Here is a 22,563-nt window from a genome sequence, read left to right as displayed (position 1 = left end):
TCAGATTTCTCGGAGGCGGCAAAGAGATAAGTCAGATTTGCCCTTTCCCATTTTATCCTATAAATAGTTTCTTCTCGGGTACTCCTTCCCTATCACATCATTCCATCACCCAAGTTTACTTTCCCAGCGGCGGCGCCATTCGAAACTCCAAGACCTCCGACAAGCACTCCTCCTCATCAACTCCGGCGCCCTCAAACGCTCTCTTCGCGGCAAGATGGCCATTGGCTTCGTCGTCCCTGAGGTCAGATCTCCATCTCGTCTCCTGTATTTTTCTTCGTATCCCTGTTCATCCGTAATTCATTTTACTGAATATCTTCCTTTTTCTTTTCTTTGTATTTCTTTTATTCCCCAAAACACTAGGAGTTGTCCAATAAAATTGTCATCCCCACCGATCAACCACACCTCCAATGTCTCGGCCCTCTAGGGGATCCAGATCCAACTAACCTTATCAATGCAGAAACCAACAGGATTCCCTTTAGAGCCGAAAATTTTTCTTTAGATCTGTGGAAAGACACCTTTCGCTCTTGGCCCAGCCCTACTGCAGGGTGGAAAGACTGGTTCTTGAGAGTCAGCAACTCGAATGAAGTCCAGTGGGGTGAAAGGAAACTAGCCCAATGCATCAGGCTATCTATTGCCGATATGCACAAGAACGAGTCATGTTGATAGCTGCGTCTTATTTTTGGTCAGATACCCTTAATGCTTTCGTCTTTGGCCACGGCCCTGTTTCTCCCACTCTTGCCGATGTAGCTATGCTCACTGGTCTAGACGTCTCTTCTGCCGATAGCACCCACTTCTTTGATACCGCCCCTAGTGCCAAAGTGGAGACTCGCGCTATCGGCGGTTGGTCGGGGTACATTCAGAAGTACCGTGGGAAGGGGCCTGTCACCATAAAGGAACAAACCACCTTTCTGAACATGTGGCTGGACAAGTTCGTATTCTGTGGTCGATCGGCAGGACCGACTTCTGTCTATCTATCGGCAGCAGAGAGACTGGCTAACGGTGGCCAATTTCCTCTCGGCCGATACTTGCTTGGCGCTGCTTACCATCTTCTCCATCAGGTAGCTCAGAAACTCCTGCTTGGTCAGTCTATCGGCAACTTGGGAGGTCCCTGGTGGTTTATTAACATGTGGCTTAATCTGCACTTGCATAAGCGCCTTGACTTCAACTTGTTCACACAACATTTCCCAAGAGATATAGCCGAAAATCACGTGTTGGGCGAAGAGGAATCGGCAACACGTGCCCCCCCTGAACTTTGGCGAAGCTGCCATAGTTCTACCTGGTTCAGGGAGTAATCCGGATCAGATTGGCCAGTTTTTCCAGACTCTGTATGAGGGTTTAGCCAGAGATGAACGACCATGGTTGGCTTATGATGACCCAGACAGCATGCTCCCTCTAACCTTCAATCCATTCGATGAAGCCCTTGATAGGGATAATGAGGTGATGATGGCAATTGTGACTCCCAGAGCCATACCAGTGAATTTCTTTGGTAGCACAAAAACCTCTCCCCAAACCTATGAATTTTACAATCCATCGGCCTTAGCCCGTCAGCTAGCTTTCGGCCAGTTGCCGATTGCACTTCCTTATGCCGATGTGATAAAACCCAGGGAGCCCATCGCCAACTTTCTCGAGTGGATCCGAGTAGCCCAGCTACCACCAAATGCTGATACAGATGTAGACTTGTCAGAGTGGGTTCCGGCCGCCTTCATTACCCAGGCGTACAAACTATGGTGGGCAGAATGGAAGGAGCATCTGTTCTGCAAATCAGCCTCCTCGTATCGCGGCATGATTGATCCCGAGTACCAAGTTCCCGATGACGCTGTAAGTATTCCAAACCGATATTCCATTTTTTTTATATATCGGTAACTCACCTTCGTATCCCTTTGCAGGTCGACGACATCCCTCTATCGGTCAGCAGAAGTGGTAAGCCGATTGACCTGTTTCCATCAGGTCCAATTTCCTCAATCGGCCGCAACGCTCCCACTCTGGCTGCCATCGTGCACCGGGGTGTGCGCCTCAAGAAAGTTACCACCAAGAGGACTCAAACATCATCAACGGTAGCCGCTTCCACTTTGGCACAAGCTTTCAAGGCAATTTGTCAACCCATTTTTATTCATACCAATCACTCTTATATCGACTGCATTTATACTCATAAACTTTTCTTGTCATTGCAGCAAACCAGTGCATCGGCAAAAGCCACACGCCAAGGTGCCGATGCCCCCAGTCCAGCCAGCCAAAGAGGAAGGGCGCCAAGAGTACCAGGGCCGAAACGAAACGCCAGAAAGTGGCAACTCCCCCTCCTCCTCCGGTATCTCCAATTCCGGTGGAGTCTTCCCCTTCTTCTCCAGACGTCCAGACACAGCAAGCACCATCTCCCCAACCAATGCAGGAAGCACCACAGATGGAAGAACCCCAGCAGGAAGAACCTCAAACAGAAGGTACATCAGCTGACGTGGGTGAACAAACAACTGGCCCGGCAGGTCCAATTATATCATCGGCGGTTCCTCCGATTCAGACAACTGTTGTTCCTCCTCCAGGTAACATATTTCAAAAATACTTCCGCCGATAAACTTATTCTCATTTAGTCTCATAACCCTTCCTGTCTTCTTTCAATCGATATCGTCCCATCGGCAACCTTAGCCGATCAACCTGCATCTCCATCGGCATCTTTCAGACAAAGGCAGGAAATAGCCTTAAAACAAGTAAGCCACCCAACCTTTACCAGTATTATTTGCCGATTCTCCGAGTATGAACTAACTTTGCTCTCCCTCCCAGGAACAAGATTCTCCCGACAGCCTGTGCTCCTTCGCCATCGATCTCTCTGAGGAAGAAGGCGAAGAGGCAAGCTCTTCTCAGACAGTTGGCATTACATCGGCAGAGATCAGGACCAGACTGGAGGAATTGTCAGCTCTCCTTCACCAAGACACAGCGCAGTTGGTTGACGACTCCGACCCTACCAAGACCCTGTTCAGAACTCTCAGAGGCCAAATCCCAGCCGATGTCGAAGAAACCCTTTTCCAAGCCGCTCATCTGGAGAGTCGCCAGCTGCAGTACCAGAGAGCTTCTCGGCGTCTTGCCGATAGAGCTGCTCAGACTCAACTCTCCGACGAAATGAGGAAAGAGAAGCTCTTGACCGATGAGAAGCACAAGAACATCGGCATCCTGAGATCCTCAGGAGACGCGCTGAAGCAGAAAATATCCGATCTATCGGCAAGAAGAGAATCCTTGTTGGCAGAACTCAAGGAAGTGGAGGACGCCTTATCCCAAGCTCAACAGGAAGAGAGCCAACTGCCAGAGACCATCAAGCTTCTTGAGCACGAGCGAAACGTTCATGGTCGCAAGGCACTTCAACTGAAGAAGAAACTGAAGCCGATAGAGGGTTCTGCCGATGATGACATTAAGGAGATAGAAGCAGCCAACCAAATCCGGCTACGTGCTATATCGGCAATCCAGGCGCTGCTTAACACATAAAGTTTTCATCGGCATCATATCTGTGCTTCCCTGCTTCCTCAGCTTTTAGTCTAGCCGATAGGACTGTTATCGGCATCCTTTGAAACATTAAATCCATCCCCAGATACACTTTAATCCAGCCGATAGGAACGTTATCGGCATTTAAACTTTCATGCATCGACCCATATGCTAGGATGGTACTTCTTTAAATACTTGCCGTTTAATGCTCTGGGAAATTCAACTCCTTCGAGAGTTTCTAGAATATAGGCATTACCAGGAGCCGATCGACTTATCCGATAAGGACCTTCCCAATTAGGAGACCACTTTCCAAACTTCGAACTTTTAGTCCCGACTGGCAAAATTAATTTCCATACCAAATCCCCATCGGCAAACTCCTTAGCCTTCACTTTCTTATCATACCATCTAGCAACTCTCTTCTTATTTTCTTCTATACTCATTAAAGCTTTTAACCGATGCCCTGCTAGATCATCCAATTCATCGGTCATCAAAGTGGCATAATCATCGCCAATTAATTGATCTTGAAAAGATAATCGCCTAGATCCAGCCTTAATTTCCCAAGGCAACACCGCATCATGTCCATACACCAATTGATAGGGTGACACCTTGGTTGATCCATGACAAGCCATCCGATAAGACCACAATGCTTCATTTAATAATGTATGCCACCGCTTAGGATTTTCTTCAATCTTTTGTTTAATAAGCTTGATAATTCCTTTGTTAGACGCCTCGGCCTGCCCATTGGCTTGAGCATAATAAGGAGAAGAATTCAACACTTTAATCCCCATACCGATTGCGAATTCATCAAACTCCCTCGATGTAAACATAGTGCCCTGATCGGTAGTAATCGTTTGAGGGATCCCAAATCGGTAAATAATATGCTCCTTCACAAAATCAATCATATTGGCCGATGTGACTTTCTTCAAAGGAATAGCTTCAACCCACTTAGTGAAATAATCAGTGGCAACCAGAATGAACTTATGCCCTTTGCTAGATGGTGGATAAATCTGGCCGATCAGATCGATAGCCCATCCCCGGAACGGCCAAGGCTTTATTATAGGATTCATAGCCGATGCGGGTGCTCTTTGAATATTACCAAACTTTTGACAACCTTGACACCCCTTGAAATATTTAAAACAATCCTCAAGTATGGTCGGCCAAAAATATCCATTCCTTCGAATCATCCACTTCATCTTAAAAGCTGACTGATGCGCTCCACACACTCCTTCATGGATTTCTCCCATCAAACTTCTAGCTTCATCATTACCCAAGCATCGGAGAAGAATCCCATCAATAGTTCGATAATACAATTCATCTTCAAGGAGCACATATTTGGTTGCTTGAAATCGAACTCGTCTTTCAACTTTCTTGGATGGATCCTTTAGATAATCAATAATTTCCTTCCTCCAATCATCGGCACCGATTGCCGATATTGCATTAATCATAGGCTGATATCCCGAGGCATGCTGAGCTAACCGATTGGCCTCTTCATTATGCAATCGAGGAATATGCTTTAATCGGAAATCTTTGAATTCCTTCAACAGTCGCATGCTTCTCTCGAAATGAGTTATGAGAACTTCACTTCGGCATTCATAGCTCCCGGCCAATTGACTTATAACCAACATAGAATCCCCAAAAATTTCAACAGCATCAGCACGAACTTCTCTTAACAACTCCAATCCCTTGATCAGAGCCTGATACTCAGCCTGATTATTTGTTGACGTAGCAACAATCGGCAAGGAAAACTCATACTTCCTCCCCTTAGGGGAAACTAATACAATGCCGATTCCTGCCCCCCGGTCACAGGTAGATCCATCAAAGAAAAGTGTCCAGGGTACAATTTCCAAGGCTTCCACTACACCGCAATGCTGAGTTACAAAATCGGCCATAATCTGCCCTTTGACTGCCTTGGCCGATTCGTAACGTAGGTCGAACTCCGACAGCGCTAAAATCCATTTACCGATCCTGCCACTCATAATCGGCATGGATAGCATGTACCGGACCACGTCGTCTTTGCAAACAACAGTGCATTCGGCCGATAGCAGGTAATGCCTTAGTTTGATACACGAAAAATACAAGCATAGGCATAGTTTCTCGATGGCCGAATACCTGGTTTCAGCATCAATCAACCTCCTACTCAAGTAATAAATCACCCTCTCTTTTCCTTCAAATTCTTGGACCAAAGCTGAACCGATAACCGTCCCGTCGGTAGATAAATACAATCTGAAGGGCTTTCCTTGTTGAGGTGGAACTAGAACTGGAGGATTTACTAGATATTTCTTGATTTCATCCAAAGCCAACTGCTGCTCTTTTCCCCAAATAAATTCTTGATCGGCTTTCAATTTAAGAAGAGGACTGAAAGCACGAATCTTACCAGACAGATTGGATATAAATCTCCTAATAAAATTTACTTTGCCGATCAAGGATTGGAGCTCAGTCTTGTTAGTAGGGGCCACTATTTTATTGATGGCATCAATCGATCTCCGACTACTTTCAATCCCCCTTTGATGTACCATGAAACCAAGAAACTGCCCTGCCGATACACCAAATGCACACTTATTGGGATTCATCTTCAACCCATGCTTCCTTGTGCACTCTAACACCTTTTGTAAGTCGGCAAGATGCTTTGAGAAATCCCCAGACTTAACCACCACATCATCAATATAGATTTCCACCAGCTTGCCGATGAACTCATGAAATATAAAATTCATGGCCCTTTGATAAGTAGCACCAGCATTCTTCAACCCAAAGGTCATGACTATCCACTCAAATAACCCAACATGACCAGGACACCTAAATGCGGTTTTTGGAATATCTTCCTCTGCCATGAATATTTGATTGTATCCTGCATTGCCGTCCATAAAGCTGATGACCCGATGACCAGCCGCAGCGTCAACCAATAGATCGGCAACAGGCATTGGGTATCCATCCATTGGCGTAGCTTTATTGAGATTCCTGAAATCAATGCACACCCGAAGCTTCCCGTTTTTCTTGTAAACCGGAACAACATTGGAAATCCATTCGGCATACCGACACTGCCGAATAAACTTAGCTTCAATGAGTTTGGTAATTTCGGCCTTAATATCAGGTAGAATGCTAGGATTACATCGGCGAGCTGGTTGCTGATGTGGCCGAAATCCAGACTTGATGGGTAACCGATGTTCAACAATTGATCGGTCTAAACCAGGCATCTCGGTGTAATCACAAGCAAAGCAATCTTTATATTCCTTTAACAAATCAGTTAATTGTTGCTTACACTCAGGATCTAATTTAGCACTAATAAAAGTAGGTCTAGGCTTATCACCACTACCTATATCTACTTCCACCAAATCATCGGCCGATGTGAATCCCTGGCCCAATTTTCCATCATCGGCGAATCTATCCATTAAAAATCGTCGTCAGAACCGACTGCTTGGATCGGTGGAATCTCGTAATCGGCAACTTTGAGAAAATCTTTCTCCCAAACTTCCCCTGAAATGCACCTAGTCCTCTCATAAGTATCTGCCTCTGCCGACGCAATAACATAAGAAGAGTCTCCTGGGACAATCTCAATCTTGTCACCTACTCACTGAACCAAGCATTGGTGCATTGTAGATGGGATGCAACAATTGGCATGAATCCAATCTATCCCCAACAATAAGTTATAAGCACCTTTTCCACTGATCACGAAGAAAGTTGTCGGCAAGGTTTTGCTGCCGATGGTCAACTCTACACATATTGCCCCCTTGACTGGAGACACGTTTCCTTCAAAGTCCTTGAGCATCATATCGGTCTTGGTCAAATCCTGATCTCCTTTCCCAAGCTTCCGATACACTGCATACGGCATAATATTAATAGCAGCCCCACCATCAACTAGGATTTTGGTCATTGGCTGCCCATCAACTCTGCCTTTGACGAACAAAGCTTTGAGATGCTGTCTTTCATCATCAGCAGGTTTCTCAAAGATAGCTGTCATAGGATCCAGAGCCAGCTGAGCTATCTGATCAGAAAACTCTAACTCATCATCACTGGATGGTGCAAGAAACTCCATCGGCAACATAAAGACCATGTTGACTCCTGCCGATGGACCTCCCTTCTTAATGTCTGATGGCTGCTGACTTCCAGAGTCCTCGCCTTTGTTTAACTCCTCTCGCCTTTCACGTTGCAATCTCCTTTTCTGTGTCTTGGTTAACCCTTCAGGACACCATGGAGGGAGTGGTTTTTGCCTTGCCGCCGGGCGTCGGTTCTCCCTTGACTCCATACGATGCGTGTTAGCATCCCTACAAAATATGAACTCATCGGGAACCCGCACATTAGCCATCTCCTCAAGCTCTTCCTGATTCCTGGGAAAATATTGGACACGGTCACCAAGCCTATCGTGCACGCTAAGCCTGCCCCCCAGCCGATCGTGAACTGACGCCCTTCCTCTGATTGGTCCATTAAATCGCCGATCATTGTCATGATAACGCCGATCGGTCCTGTCGTACCGATCATAACCGTTGCACTCAGGGCAATCTCTGGCAGTGGGAAGCTTGATATTTTCCTCCCAACAATGGATGAAGAACGGACAATTCCAATGATCCCGTTGCCGATTCCACTCCTGTCGGCGTCTTTCTTCTTCCCATCGGTAATCTTCTTGCCGGCGCTGATACCGATCTTCTCGTTGCTGCCAGTTCTCTCGAGGCCTTCTATGAGTTATAACGATGCCAGACCGAGGAGGCCTACCTGAATTGGTTCCTTCCTGGACCAAACCTTTACCTTTTGCATCGGCAGTAGTAATCTGATGCTGAGGATCTACCGATGCACTTTTCTCAGCTGCTTCTGATGTTAAAACCTTGGCCTTCCCCTTTGCATCCAACATATTTGTCGGGAAAGGATGTTGGTCAATCTTCATCGGCTTCTGAGTCTTGGAACTATCAAATTTAATTCTCCCAGACTCTATTGCCGATTGCAGCTGTTGTCTGTAAACTTTGCATTCATTAGTGTCATGAGAAGTTGCATTATGCCACTTGCAATATTTCATCCTCTTCAACTCCTCTGCGGATGGGATCACGTGATTAGGAGACAACTTGATCTGACCTTCCTGGAGTAGAAAATCAAATATCTTATCGGCCTTAGCGGTGTCAAAAGCGAACTTCTCCGGTTCTTTCTGCCCAAAAGGGCAAGACATCGGCTTCTTGTTTTTCACCCATTCTGCTAAGCCGATGACTGATTCCTCGTCAGAATCTGAGCTTGACGCTTCATCGACAAATGACACTTTCTTATTCCATGCTCTTTTGGGCTCGAAAGGCTTGATGTCTTGATCAGAAATTCTCTGCACTAGATGACTTAAACTTTCAAACTCCTGAGAGGCATACTTATCCCTGATATGTGGCAATAAACCCTGGAAGGCCAAATCGGCTAGCTGCCGATCATCTAGAACCAGACTGTAACATTTATTCTTAACCTCCTGTATCCTCTGTACGAAACCTTCAACCGATTCATCATTGCGCTGTCTCAATTTGACCAAATCGGTGATCTTTTTCTCGTGAACTCCAGAAAAGAAGTACTTGTGGAATTGTTTCTCTAGATCGGCCCAAGTAATCACTGAATTAGGAGGTAATGATATGAACCAGGTAAAGGCCGATCCAGACAATGATGATGAAAATAAACGAACCCTCAATTCGTTCCTGTTACCAGCCTCTCCACATTGAATGATGAACCTGTTGACATGCTCCATGGTTGACGTGTCATCCTGCCCGGAAAACTTGGTAAAATCCGGTACCTTGTACCGATGTGGAAGCGGGATCAGATCATATGCGGGTGGATACGGTGTCCGATAAGAGTAAGTGTTGACTTTGGGTTTTATCCCAAATTGCTCCCTCATTACTTCAGCGATCTTATCGGCCCAATATGCATCGGCATTCTGCCGATGGGGCGGCTGCGGATCCGGCACCTGGTGGCGAGCCTCCACGTGTCTGTTTGGGGCATGATCTGCACGGAACACTGGGTTGATCACCTGGCCTCCAATCTGCGGACCACCGAACTGCTGTCCACCGATTTGCTGCCCCCCGAGCTGCTGTCCGAAATTCATTGGCTGGTTAGGAATCCCCTGACCTTGGAACCCGGGATAGACCTGTCCTTGCTGGAACCCTGTGGCCTGGTAACTCTGCTGGGGCGATTGTGGAAAGACTTGCTGTCCAAGCCACCCATTATTAGCGTTCATCGGCATAGGCGCTGCCGATGATTGGTAATTGGGTACCATCATCGAATTGACATACCCCGACTGGGCCATAGACCTCTGTTGCATCAGCATCGAATCTGCCGATGCATTAGGCATCTGGAACATTGAATATTGAGGATTCCCAGTGTGAGGCCTTGCAGTAGTAGTTGTAGTATACCGAGGACTCTGGTTCAACGGCGCATTGGGAGGCGCCGATGTCATATGAGCCTTGCCCCTCATGTCGGTTATCTGCGATGTACCTGGCGTCAATTCTGGAGGCATACCATAACCCCACCAATTAGGAGGAAGAGTCAACCCTGACATTGCCGATGCCAACATGTCTGTTGTCAGTTTATTCTGCCCACTTGAAGTCTGTGGGTTGGTTGTCATCGGCACAGATAGTGCACCAGTAGCTCCCGATGTACTTGGAGGGACGGCAGATTGTGCACTTGCAGCCGTCAAAGCAGCCGATGGAGCCGTGACCTCTGGTGCTGTTGGCTGATGATGAGAGGGGCCCACATAATCTGGTGAGATTTGTCCTTCCTTGAAAGTTCTTGCCACGGCATTGAAAACCGTATTAGACAGTACACCGGCTTGGTTGATCAAAGCTCGGTTGATAGCACTGTCAACCATATCTTGAAGCTTGCCAGGATTGGCTTCGAAGGTAACATGACGTGGTGCCGGCAGTGCATCTTTCTGGATCACCTCGCCGCTCCTGCTTATGCTGAAAGACCTCAGGCTTGGAGCTTGAACTCTTCCATGGCTTGGGCAATAGCCTGCTTCTGCTCATCCTTGAGATTGGCCTCCGTCACGGGGATGACGTTCTCCTGATCGAGGTCAGAGATCGACATGTTGATCTTGATCTTGAATCTGGTCCCACCAGGCGTGCCAAAAGATGTGTTGATGCAAAGACTGATCTGCAAACACAAAGGGCTAATACCCGATTTAAACGTTAAGGCGTGCCAGCCGATTTGACCTTGCTATCGGCAAAGGTGATAACTCGAATACTTTAGTCCTGACAACAGCGATGCGCCCGGATGTCATGGCTAAGAGGTACTCACGCGGAACTCGAGAATACGCCGAGCTTAAGTCGACGAATTCTTAAGAACTCGTAGTAAAAGAGAAAAAAATATGACGAAGTCGTCGAAAAGTAGATGCTGGAATATGAGTAAAAACGTGTGTTTGATTGATTGATCATTACAAGGCCCTAGGGTTCATATTTATACCCTGCTCAAAGAGCTACAACTAAATACGACTAGAATTCGAATTCCAAATTACACGGAATCCGTATAAAAAACGACTTAAATAAATAAGAAAATAACAAAGCTATCCTCCGTGACGAACTAAAATTCATTAAACCGATCAGTGGTTTCCGGACTCCTCCTCCATATCATCGGCAGACTCCTTGCCATGGTCATCGGCAGATTTCTGGCCATGGTCATCGGCAGACTTCCCCATTATAGCCATCGACATAAACACATTACTGCTACAGACTTAGTCACATCCGACCTCTCCTTCATCGGCAACCATCCTCATCGGCAATTCATCTTTATAAATAGTATACTGCCACCTTATCCTGCCATCCTGGACACGTGCTCAAAAACGGTGTCAACACTTCTCTCCTCATTTTCGTGTTACGAGAGGGGAGACGACTGCAGACGGAGCAAGCACGCAGGCAGGCAGCGGGGAAGCTCGGCTACTGCCGACGGACCATTGCTATTCTGTTCACAAGTCAGTGACATTTTGGACATGAACATGGTATTTAAATATCACTTTAATTAGTATTTTTGTATGGAATGTCTATAATAATAAAACATAGCAAAAATATTTTTTTTATATAACTAAAAGTCCAAGACAATCGATTTGTATTATTATTCAAACACCCACAATAATCAACACACCAAAAATAACATACTACAAAAGTCTGACATGGTTGACTTAAGGTAACGCCACTTGTTTGTGACCGTGGGGTTGATATGATAGAAAATAATGGTTGAAGCTTGACTTTGAAGATCAAATATAATGGACTGTCCGTGTTTAATCACGTCCTATATTTTTCAAATGAGCCATCTACTTAAGAAATCTGTGATCTGTTAAACATAATGAATTGATATTGCCTTTGTCCTCCTTGCATTTGCAGACGTATAGGAGAGATGATTGACATATTCTTACAGACTTTCAGAGCTTGGGACGACATGGCAATTTTTTTTTCGAAATCGTGCGCTGCACGTACTTCATTAAGAGGATAGGAGTTTTGAAAACAGCAAGACAAAGATCCTTGGCGAGGAGCCAAAGCAAAGCAGTAGCCGCCTGGCTACGGAAAAAGGTCACAGAAACAGAAGAGAAACATCAGCCGAAGGCTCCGTCTGGGGCGAAGACATTTAAGCCGTTGAACCCAGCCGCAACGCATTCACGGATCTCGTCAAGGATGGCGCCGCAGACTTGGACTGTCGTGCGGTCTCGGCCGTTGAACGTCCTGTCGTTGCGTTCCTTCCAGACGTTCCAGGAGACGATGATCACCATGGAGTCGAAGGCGCGACGGAACCTGTGCAGGATCTGCTCTCGCGAGCTGATCCACCAGTCCTGGAGCGCGGAGCCGTGGGTGGGGGTAAGGCGTAGGAGGCCAGCTCGCATGAGAAGGCGAGATCAGACATCCCGCGAGAAGACGCAGGCGATAAGAAGGTGATCAACGGTCTCGTCATGCTGGCTGCACAATGCACAGGCGGCCTCCGTCTGCAGTCCATGGCGTCGCCTACGCTCCGCAGTCCAAAGCCTCCCGTGGAGGGCGAGCCAAAAGAAGAATTTCATCTTCGATGGAACCAAGGCTTTCCAGGCGAACGTCGCGCCCTCCATCTCCACCCGACCCAAGAAGAAGGCTCGGTATGCCGAGGACGCTGAGTACGATCCGTTAGCCGTCCACTTCCAAACAAATCTGTCTGCGTCGTGTGGCGAGAGATGCAGGGCATCCACCAAGTCCCATACTTGAAGGAACTCCAGCAGTACGTTCACGGTGAGCGCCCCAGTGATGTCTCTTGTCCATTGCCTATCCGTGAGTGCGTCCCGCACGGAACGGCATCTGCGCCGCTGGCCAATTGCTTGGAACAGGTTTGGGGCGAAGTTACACAGAGGCCCAGTCTGCAGCCAGGAGTTAGTCCAGAACCTTGCCGATGTACCATCGCCGATCTGGATAGAAACCGAAGCCTGGAACATGGAATGGACCAATGACTCGTTTGTGGGGAAGTAGAGCCCAGGCGACACTCGGGTCCGTGCGCCGTTTCTATTCCCATCTCAGTCGCAATGCAAAGCCAAGGGTTCGCAGGTCCGGTAGACCTAGGCCGCCGAAATCCTTTGGGGAGCAAACCACCGGCCAATTTACTTTGCACTTTCCGCCAGCCACCGATTCTGTGCCCGCCCAGAGGAATGCCCTTCTGCGCTTGTCAATTTCGCCAATGGCCCAGGTGGACAGGCTACAGCAGATCGAGACATGTACCGGTATCGCCGAAAGTGTGGTCTGCGTGAGCGTCGTTCGGCCAGCAGCGTTCAGCAGTCCAGCCTTCCAGCTGGGAATCCTGGCCGAAATCGAGTTGACGATATGCTGTTCTTGGTCGCGGCGCAGTCTGCTGATGGATAGCGGCGCTCCCAGATACTTGGCTGGGAATTCCAGTAGCCTGCAGGGGAATGCCTCCAGGACGTCCTGAATTTGCCCAGCTGTGCAATGGATCGGAGTGATTGTGCATTTGTCCACATTGCAGGATAGTCCCGAAGCTCCGGCGAAGAGGTCGAGGATCTGCCGCATGCAGGCGAAGTCATCGACCTCTGGGGACAAGAAAATGACCAGGTCATCAGCGTACACAGATGCACGGTGTGTGATGACGTTCCCAGGCAGAGGGCGTAGCACTCCACGCCGGTCGGCCTTCGAAATTAGGGCGTTGAGGACGTCCATGACAATGACGAAGAGTAAGGGGGATAACGGATCTCCCTGGCGCAGGCCCTGGCGTGATGGATGCGTCTACCTGGGCGTCCGTTAACGAGCACCCTGGTACTCGCCATGCCGAGGAGTGCCGATATCCAGTCGCGCCATCTTAGCGGGAACCCTATGTACGCGAGGGTCTCCAGCAAGAATGGCCAGGCGACCGTGTCGAACGCTTTGGACAGGTCAACCTTCAGGAGCATCGCCGGGTGGCGAGGCCGTGCAGCCATTTGCAGGTTAGCTGTACTGTGCGGAAGTTCTTGTGAATTTGGCGGCCCCGGATGAATGCCGACTGGTTGGGCTTGACAATGGAAGTCATGAAAGGCGCCAGACTGATGGCAAGGCCTTTCGCGATGAGCTTCCCGACCGAGTGAATCAAGCTGATTGGGCGGTAATCCCCGAGGCTAGCCGGCGAGTCCGTCTTGTGGATCAGGACCATTGCGGCCTCATTCAGATGATTAAAGCTTCTGTGATCCAGTTCCCAGAACGCGTTGAATACGCGCACAACATCGGCCCCGATCACCTCCCAAGCAGCTTTAAAGAAGGCGCCAGTAAACCCATATGGTCCTGGCGCCCTGTCGCTCGGTGTGGCTTTCACAAAGCCCGCTACCTCCTCTGCCGTGAAGGGCTCAACGAGGGTGCTGAGGTCTAAAACCGTTAACTGTAGCTGGGACAGGTCAATGCGGTGCTGCCTGGTGAACGGAGTTCCCAGTAGGCTGTTATAATAATTGAAGACGATGTCGGCTTTGGCTTCATCCTCGCTGAAAGTATGACCATCATGCGACAAAGCGAATAGGTAGTTTTTCCGCCGACGGTGGCAGGCTTGTAGATGAAAATATTTCGTGCAAGCGTCTCCTTCTCTTAGGTGACGTGTTCTTGCCCTTTGCCTTACCATGGTTCGCTCAAGCGAAGAGAGACCAAGCACATTCCCCTTGAGTTGCCGCCTGAGGTCCCGTTCATCCGTGGAAAGAGCGCCTGACTCCTACGCAAGATCGAGCTCAAGGATCACTGCTCTTGCCGCCGCAAGCTGGAGCCTGATGTCCCCTACGCAGGTGTCACGCCAGCTTCTCAAAGCTTTAGCGGTGGCGCACAGCTTCATGTCAACAGCACGGCAGGCATCAACCTGTTCCACGTTGGTGGCCCAAGCCATGCTAAGAACGTCCAGAAACCCTTCAATCCTGGTCCAGAAATTCTCGAAACGAAACCGCGGTCGGGCCCAGGGTGAAGTGTTGAGGACTAGTAGAAGGGGTGCGTGGTCGGTGCAGTCCGAAGAAAGTCCACGAAGATGGTGGCTGGGGTACTGAGTAAACCAGTCTGTCGACGCGAACGCACGGTCCAGGCGTTCCAAGGTTGGGACGTCCCGGCCGTTGTTCCAAGTGAATCGTCGATCGGACAAGTGCACCTTAGCTAGTTCCAGGCCATGTTATTAGGACCGGACCGGACCGGCGGTCCGACCGGTAAAAGACCGAACCAGAGACTATAACGGTTCGGTTCATTTTAAAGACCGCTTATGCAATTGGACCGCTAAAAACCGGGCAGACCGGCCGGTTTTTTATAGAACCGGTGAACCGGCCGGTTCCATTCAAACCGGAGCGGCTCGAAAAAACTGGCGTGCGAAAGCGTGCTCTGGCTGCTGGCGTGCATGCAACTGCGCCTGGCTGCTGGGGAGGGTGGACCATGCATGGCCCGATATCTACTGTTACTCTGCCACCTGGTGATTCACGATTGGATTGGAGATTTGGAGTACTGAACATTTGCATGCATGCGTACTGGACTTGTGGTCTTGGTGGTCCTGCAGCTAACGTGGATGCTTCCTTTTCATTTTCAAAAAAACACTTTTTAATATGAGCTTTGAACTAGTCAAATAATATATTCATCTTAATTATTTCAACGAGCTTGCAATAGTTTAATCTATCTCATCTAAAGATTATTTTTTATAACAATGAATATTTAAATTAATATTCAACATCTAAGATTGTTTTTGTAACAATGAATATTTAAATTACTATTTGAGTTCTTTTTTCACCGATTTGTAAGTTGTAATTTTTACCTATCTTGTAAAACAACTCTAAAGTTAGTTATATAGTTGTGTGTTTTATCATTTTATGTGTGCATTGATTAAATATATGTTGCTAATTATTTGTTGTATATTATTAAATTGCACCGGTTCAAAGTATTTGTGAGCGGTTCAATTCATCCGGTCCAAAGTAATCGAACCGGCGGTTCAACCGGTTCTTAACGGTTGGACCAGTGAACCATTGAACCGAAGCTCTCACCGGTTCGATTTTCGGTCCGGTCCTAATAACTATGGTTCCAGGTCATCTAGGAGACCTTGGAAGCGCCTCATTTCTCCCCGGTGTAGTCTATTGTTGTTCTTGTCTGCGGCTTTGTAGATCATGTTGAAATCACCGCACACAAGCCAAGGGCCAGCGCACGCCGCGTGAGTGGCCCGCAGCTCCTGGAGAAATTCCAATTTTTCCACAGTGTCGGTCGGCCCATAAACATTGGTGAGCCACCAAGGGTCGCCGGGGCCGTTTAGAGGGGTTAGACGGATCGTTACTGAGAAACGGCGGGTGGTGGGCGACGAAGCAGCCCACAGGTCCCTACGCCAGGACAGCACCGCGCCCCCAGCAATCCCAACAGCAGGTAGGGAGACGTAGTCAAAATCGCAGCTTGATACGTCAGTATTCATGGTTACAGTGAAGAGTTCAATCTTGGATACTCCTGTAAGCAAACGATAGAGGCCTGCTGCTCGGCCACTAGGCTACGTACGGCACTGCGGCGCGCCCGACAGTTTAGGCCGCGCGCGTTCCAGACAAGAAGGTGGTTTGCACTCATGATAACAGATTTTCCTCTTTGGCATGGCTGGCTTAGAGAAGCCTAGGCGCGGTCCTCTGACCGCCCGCAGCGAGCCTAGGGAAGAGCTCGTTCATTGCATCTCTTTTGGAGCAAAGAGATGCACCTCGTGGAACTTTGCTGCGATGGAGGCATCAGGCGTCGTTGGACGCGGCTATTGGCGCCATTTGTTGAGAAGGACGCGCCTTGCCTGCTTTTCAGGCTGCGGGTCTCGGAAGATAGACTTCGCCGCGAGTCTGTCACTACGCCGCGGTATCCAGGCTTTGGGAACCTTGGAAACCCGCACGCGCGGCGCGGACAGTAGCGGTGTGGCAATCGGCAGCCTCAGAGAGTCTGCGAAGCTCGTCTTGGCTGTAGGCGGCGTCTCCGGAGGAGGCGATTCGCTCTCACTGTCATCGGCCACCGGCGTTGTTGGGGGCGGTGTGGATGCCTGGTTGCCTTCCTTGCCATTCCCCGAAGTCAGGCTGCAGCCCAGCGTCATTGATTCGGAGACGAATTCTTGGCGCACCAATTCAACCCACCAGTCAACGGGCGCCGGGGGAGTCGGGTCGCTACTGGCGACCAGATCCGGCTCCACAAAGTCAGCCTCCAAGACGTTGGGCACTGTCAGTGTAGTATCTTCAGTACACACAGCTAGTTCCACGTATCTAATTGTCATTGGTTTCGGATTGACTTGTCTTATGTCATCGATTCCTCTACACAGCCCTTGTTCGTTGCGGTTAACGTGTCGTCTGTACATATGATAATTCAAAGCTTTGCCTACACAGCACTGAGCACTTGTTCGTTGTGGTTAACGTGTCATCTGTACATAGGAAAATTGCTGGTTATTCATTAGTAGGAGTAGCATCTTAAAAAGGTCGGATACAGGCAAAGCGGACACACTTTTCCAATGAGGGGAAATTCTATACCAACAAGAGGGGCTACAAATTTCCTAGGAAAAATCTTAGTAAAGATGTATGTACAACAGGTTCTTGAAGCGACGTGAAAAGTCCAATGAATGCTAGACGTTAGCAACCGAAATGTCGAATATAACAATGTTCCTTGCTAGCTATGAGAATATTGTTCCGGAAACATTTATGTTCCCATAGTACAAAAATATGCTTTATGTTCCTGTTTCATTCACTGCTATACAAATGGCTCTACTATCCAGCCACTCCTACAAATCGTAAATCTCCCCTATATCGGATTTTTTTAGAGGCAATTGGTGAACCGCTCCTACATATCCGCGATTTGTAGAAGTGGTTTGGTAGGGACGGTTGGCCAAACTGTCCCTATAAATCACCTGGAGCCGTACCTACAAAAGCTTTACATAGTAGTGATTTTTCATTTCTTTTCAAAAACATGGATACTAAGTACCGCACTGTTTTCTCTTGAATCTTGAGTTGTTTAGCCACAATTGGGTTGCGAGGCCATGAGAAAAAACCTATTATTACTTACCTAGTCAAAAATTTAAAGTCTAGTCTATTATAAATCTACATGCCATCAATATGAAACTTGCATTTTGACTAGTAAATATTTAAAAATATATATACATTGTCAAGAATACTTTTCAACATATATAAAACTTTATATACAATTTTTTAGTGAACTTCAATTGTTGATATCTTTTAACAGGGGGAAGAAATAAAGTAAACTACCGTTGAAGCTAAGGAGGACTATATGTAAACAATTGTTTTTGATGGGAGGTTTACAAGGTCTAGAGTGGGAACTCCTCCAACTCCTCGATCCCTAATTGAACTAGCAATTAGGCCTAACCTGTTAGGATCCATTGTACAACCTCACCAACAATCTTCCTAACCAAGTGACCAGAAAGAGTGAACCATTTAGTCACATGACGTTAGAAGACGCTATCATATGTTTCTTTCCACAACATCCAAGCGGTCGAGAGGTCGATGTTGACATCAATTAGAATCCAAATCCAGATGTACTTACATTTGTGATTGGAAGTGAGGTAACTGATGATGCTGATGATCGAATTTTGAAATGCCAATGGGCCTAATATATGCACTTATTATGTTGACATCAATTAGAGACCAACAGAGAGAATAAAAGAAAATTAGAGAGTTGCTATATTTCAGGTGCTTGAATTTCCATACAACAATATTACATAGACAAATAGTACAACTAGAAACAACTCACAAGAGACAATTTGTAATTTTTTCTATAGGCAAACAAACAATACAATTGTATGTTGTCTGAACAACAATAAAAATATATCAGACACCAATAAGATACATAGTCTTTGTTATACACCGTTAAAAATTGTTGGTCATCGTTTTAGCTTTTTAAGATACATAGTTTTTGTTATATATACACCGCTGTATATAGCAAAAACTAGGCACCTATAAGAGCCACTTGTAATTTGGAGAGGGAGAAGATAGAAGTGTGAGAAAATAAACATATACCCTATTGATCGCCGTGTCACCGTCTAGGCGCCTAACGTGTCGATCAGTAGTAGTGTGATGGACTGTGCTCGGTCTCTATTCATCCAGGAACCCTGTGTCGGCTACAGCTCCGGCAGGTGGCGTATATATATCACATATGTCCATGCATCTACATTGTACTACTGTCTCCTAATCGGGCATTTGTACATTGTCATATTGTGATCTAGGGCCTATACACGCATGCATTCAAAGTAATTAATTTTTGATCGACTGTGTCATGTATGTGTGTGTAGATGTAGAGGTATGTAGTATGTCAGTATGTATAATACACACGGATGACAGTTGGTAAAACAGGTGCCATACATACGCACTAGCTAGTCCATGCACCATCCATCGTCGTCTAGCTCCAATCATATATCCTCCCCAGACAGACACACAACTTTGCATGCATCACGAAGAGAGATGTGCTTTTCCATGCACGCTATTGTTGTAGCTCATCAGTCCAATGCAGAGGCCGGCATCGATAGTTTAGTTTTGGCGCCATGCATGCATATATCAAGACCTCGAAAGCCTTGCAACTGCCAATTAGGAATCATATCTCTGATCTTCTTCTCAAGAGGTTCGCTAGCTCTTCAATTCTTGTCTCGTTTCAACAACAAGGTCAACCGATGCAACGCCTCAAATAAAGCACACGCCATCACATTCTGCCATGCATATGTACCTACATATAGGCACCCAAAGTATCCACATAGCTAGTACATGTATGCATATTATATACATATATACAAAGAAGTTTACACCCAAAATCACACAGTACGTGAGTTCACACTGATGCACATTAATTTGTGGACACTGATTGCTGAAGCCACATGCATGACTGAAGATAGTTACACAGTTATGAGTTTACTTATTAACACAGTACACATATATAGCTTTTGAACAAATCACAGCCATTGCAGTTACAGGTCGATATAGAGTTCAGTATAGTCGTCTCGAAGTCGTCGATCCTCTGATGATGATCATAGCAAGCGAAGAAACTATATTATATATTAGGGTAGTACTTAGTACTACTAGCAGCAGCTAAGTTTGACTAGGGAGTCAACAAAGCCATATGCATGCATGGGAGTTCACACACTCACGCACAACTAATACACCATTGACTAGCTAGCTAGGAACAAGAACAACTCAACGACTCTGCTTTACCTTAGTAAACAACGTACGCTTATATATATAAAGCTTAATTAGCTGCATATATATATAGCCATATAGCTACCAGCTGATGCGTGTCAGAGCATCTATACATAAAAATATAGTCCCATCCGGCCGTTTGACTGAGATGATATCATCATGCGAGCTCCTGGTTCTTCTCCACTACCCTCACCTCCTTGGCCGATCTCAGAACGCTTGCCTGTCGTCATCATGATGTAATAATAAGTTCACAAAACACACATATATAGATATATATATATATGGCTGATCAGAGAATGAAGGTGAAGAGAGGATCCATGCATAATGCATTAATGCTTGTAGGATAGTTTGGATACACCCATTCTCCATATGAGGGTTGAAGAGGATTAATTGAAGGAGCTAGCGGTCATGACCTGATCCTCAGTTATCTCCACGGCGAAGCCGTCGACGATGGCGAGCGACGACCTCTTGCAGTAGGAGTCAGGCTGGAGGAGCTTGGCGAGCAGCTTGTCGTGCTTGTGACTCAGGTACGCGTCCAGCGTGGCCGACCCCTCCTTGGACCTGCAGACGAAACCAGCATATATACATATATATAACAGCATCACATTATATATATGCTAGCTAGCTAGGCCTAGCTAGCTAGAGGACCAAGAACCACTGGAGTTTGGAACTTGGAAGCATGAGGAAACTAGCTAACAGTAATGCAAGAAATTAAGTGGAGTAGACTAGTGTTACCGATCAGCTCTGAGGCGCTCGTACACGGGGTCAAAGTTCATGAACACGAAGTAAACCTCCTGCTGCTGCTTCGCCATTGCTGCTTCTTGAGCTAGCTCGGAATGTGACCTAGCTTGTTCTATCTTGTCTCTGCAGTTTATACTAGCTAATACTGCAGTTACAGTGGAGAGCTAGCTAGCCAGTTGCTTGTGCTCCTAGGGATGATGGAGAGCAATGCAATGCAACTAGCAGTTATGCTTGTTGCTCGCTTGGTTGCATATCATTGCAATGGCCGGGCCGCTATTTATAGCCGGCTGCCGGCAGTGGAAGTGTAAGAGCTGAGGTTTGTTAACGTACCCAGATTAGCCTAGATCTAGCTAAGCTGATGAGTTAACTAATATAAGCACATCACAACAAAAAGCAACTACGACCATTCTCACCAAGGGCTGATTTGGTCAAGGACGCGCCGCGCTGGAAGGAGAGCATCTCGCATAGAATAAGCACACTAGCACATGTGTCCCCCAGTCATCGATCTACCACTACTCTTGTGCCGGCATCAGGCCGAGATGCATATGATCGGTCTGTATGCATGCACAGCAGTCAAGCAAGTCCGTATATATTTTATGCGTCTTGCTGCAGAAGCTTGCTAGCTAGCTAGAGTCAAGAGAGATGCATATGATACGTTGCCAAGATATATATATATATATATATATATATATATATATATATATATATATATATATATATATATATATATATATATATATATATATATATATATATCCTTGTGTTTTTGTTCATTCGTGAGGGAGAGAGGGGATATCCAAAAGAATGTCTTCGATGCAATCAGTACGTCTGGGTATACCATTGCAACGGATGGATAGACGACGGACGATGGAATCTTGCACAGGGCGAGAAGAGGTCAAGGACTCGATATCTCTGCACCCACTACGTACTGCGTCTTCTGGCAAGCTGACCAGATCGACCAGATCAGAGAGAGAGAGGAGGTGACGTGCATGCATGCATGGCGCCCATGACCATGGGCGATGGGATGGGCAGGCGCAGCTGCAGCTGATGCCGCCGGCCGGCCGGTCTCAGGCAGCACGCAGACGACGCAGCAGCTGGCTCCTGGCCCTGGCCATGGCTGCGCATCTGCATCATGGCAGGGCCCGGACGCACGCACGCGATCCGGCGCAAGGAAAGACAGGGGGATCTCTGCCTCTCTCTGCGACCGATATGCCGTGTCGTGCGTGCGTGCATGCGGCGAGCCGGCCTTCACTCCGTTCCATGCATGCACGTACTGGAGATGTACTCAAGTTCTTCTCGCGGTAAAGTATGTGCTAGTGCTGTGTGCGACATGTGCATATTCACAGTCAGCATGTATGTACTGCCACATTGTGACCGCGTACAGTTAACTGAATGCACGGTTTTCTGGGACGGGAGTGAACCAAAACACTGCGTATATATGCATATGTCACGACGACGACGCCATGCATGCATGTCTTTCTCTCTGGCTCTCTGCTTCTGATTCCGCTTCTGGAGAGGTTTTGGATGTACGCGCGCGCGTGTGGACCGACTTATTATGCATGTATTTTTTTGAGACAATAGATTTGTACATCATTACAATTTTTTTAGAGCACGTCTGGGCGCGTATTTCATTAAGCAAGAAGAGTTTTAGAATACAACCACAATTGTGCTAGGTAACCATGGTTACACTAGCCAAGAAAGATCGCTCTCCTCACCCCTCCAACAAATTGGATTACATTTTACCGAATCCGCACCACAGTCTAACCTACACGAGCAGC

The 22,563-nt window shown here is 47.2% G+C and overlaps 1 protein-coding gene across 1 annotated transcript; it reads right to left on the bottom strand.

The window, feature by feature from the left end:
• LOC8079496 lies at positions 19,733 to 21,037 on the bottom strand. The gene is made up of 3 exons (XM_002454884.2): positions 20,780 to 21,037; positions 20,458 to 20,605; positions 19,733 to 20,264 (listed from the first exon to the last, which is right to left on the bottom strand). Exons 1-3 carry the CDS (start codon positions 20,854 to 20,856, stop codon positions 20,202 to 20,204), a joined length of 288 nt encoding a protein of 95 aa, XP_002454929.1. The 5' UTR covers positions 20,857 to 21,037; the 3' UTR covers positions 19,733 to 20,201.

The sequence above is a fragment of the Sorghum bicolor genome, chromosome 3, assembly GCF_000003195.3.
Source record: "Sorghum bicolor cultivar BTx623 chromosome 3, Sorghum_bicolor_NCBIv3, whole genome shotgun sequence".
NCBI classification, from domain to species: Eukaryota; Viridiplantae; Streptophyta; class Magnoliopsida; order Poales; family Poaceae; genus Sorghum; species Sorghum bicolor.
Note: the sequence above shows the minus strand (reverse complement) of the source record. Positions and strands in the feature narration are given on the sequence as shown.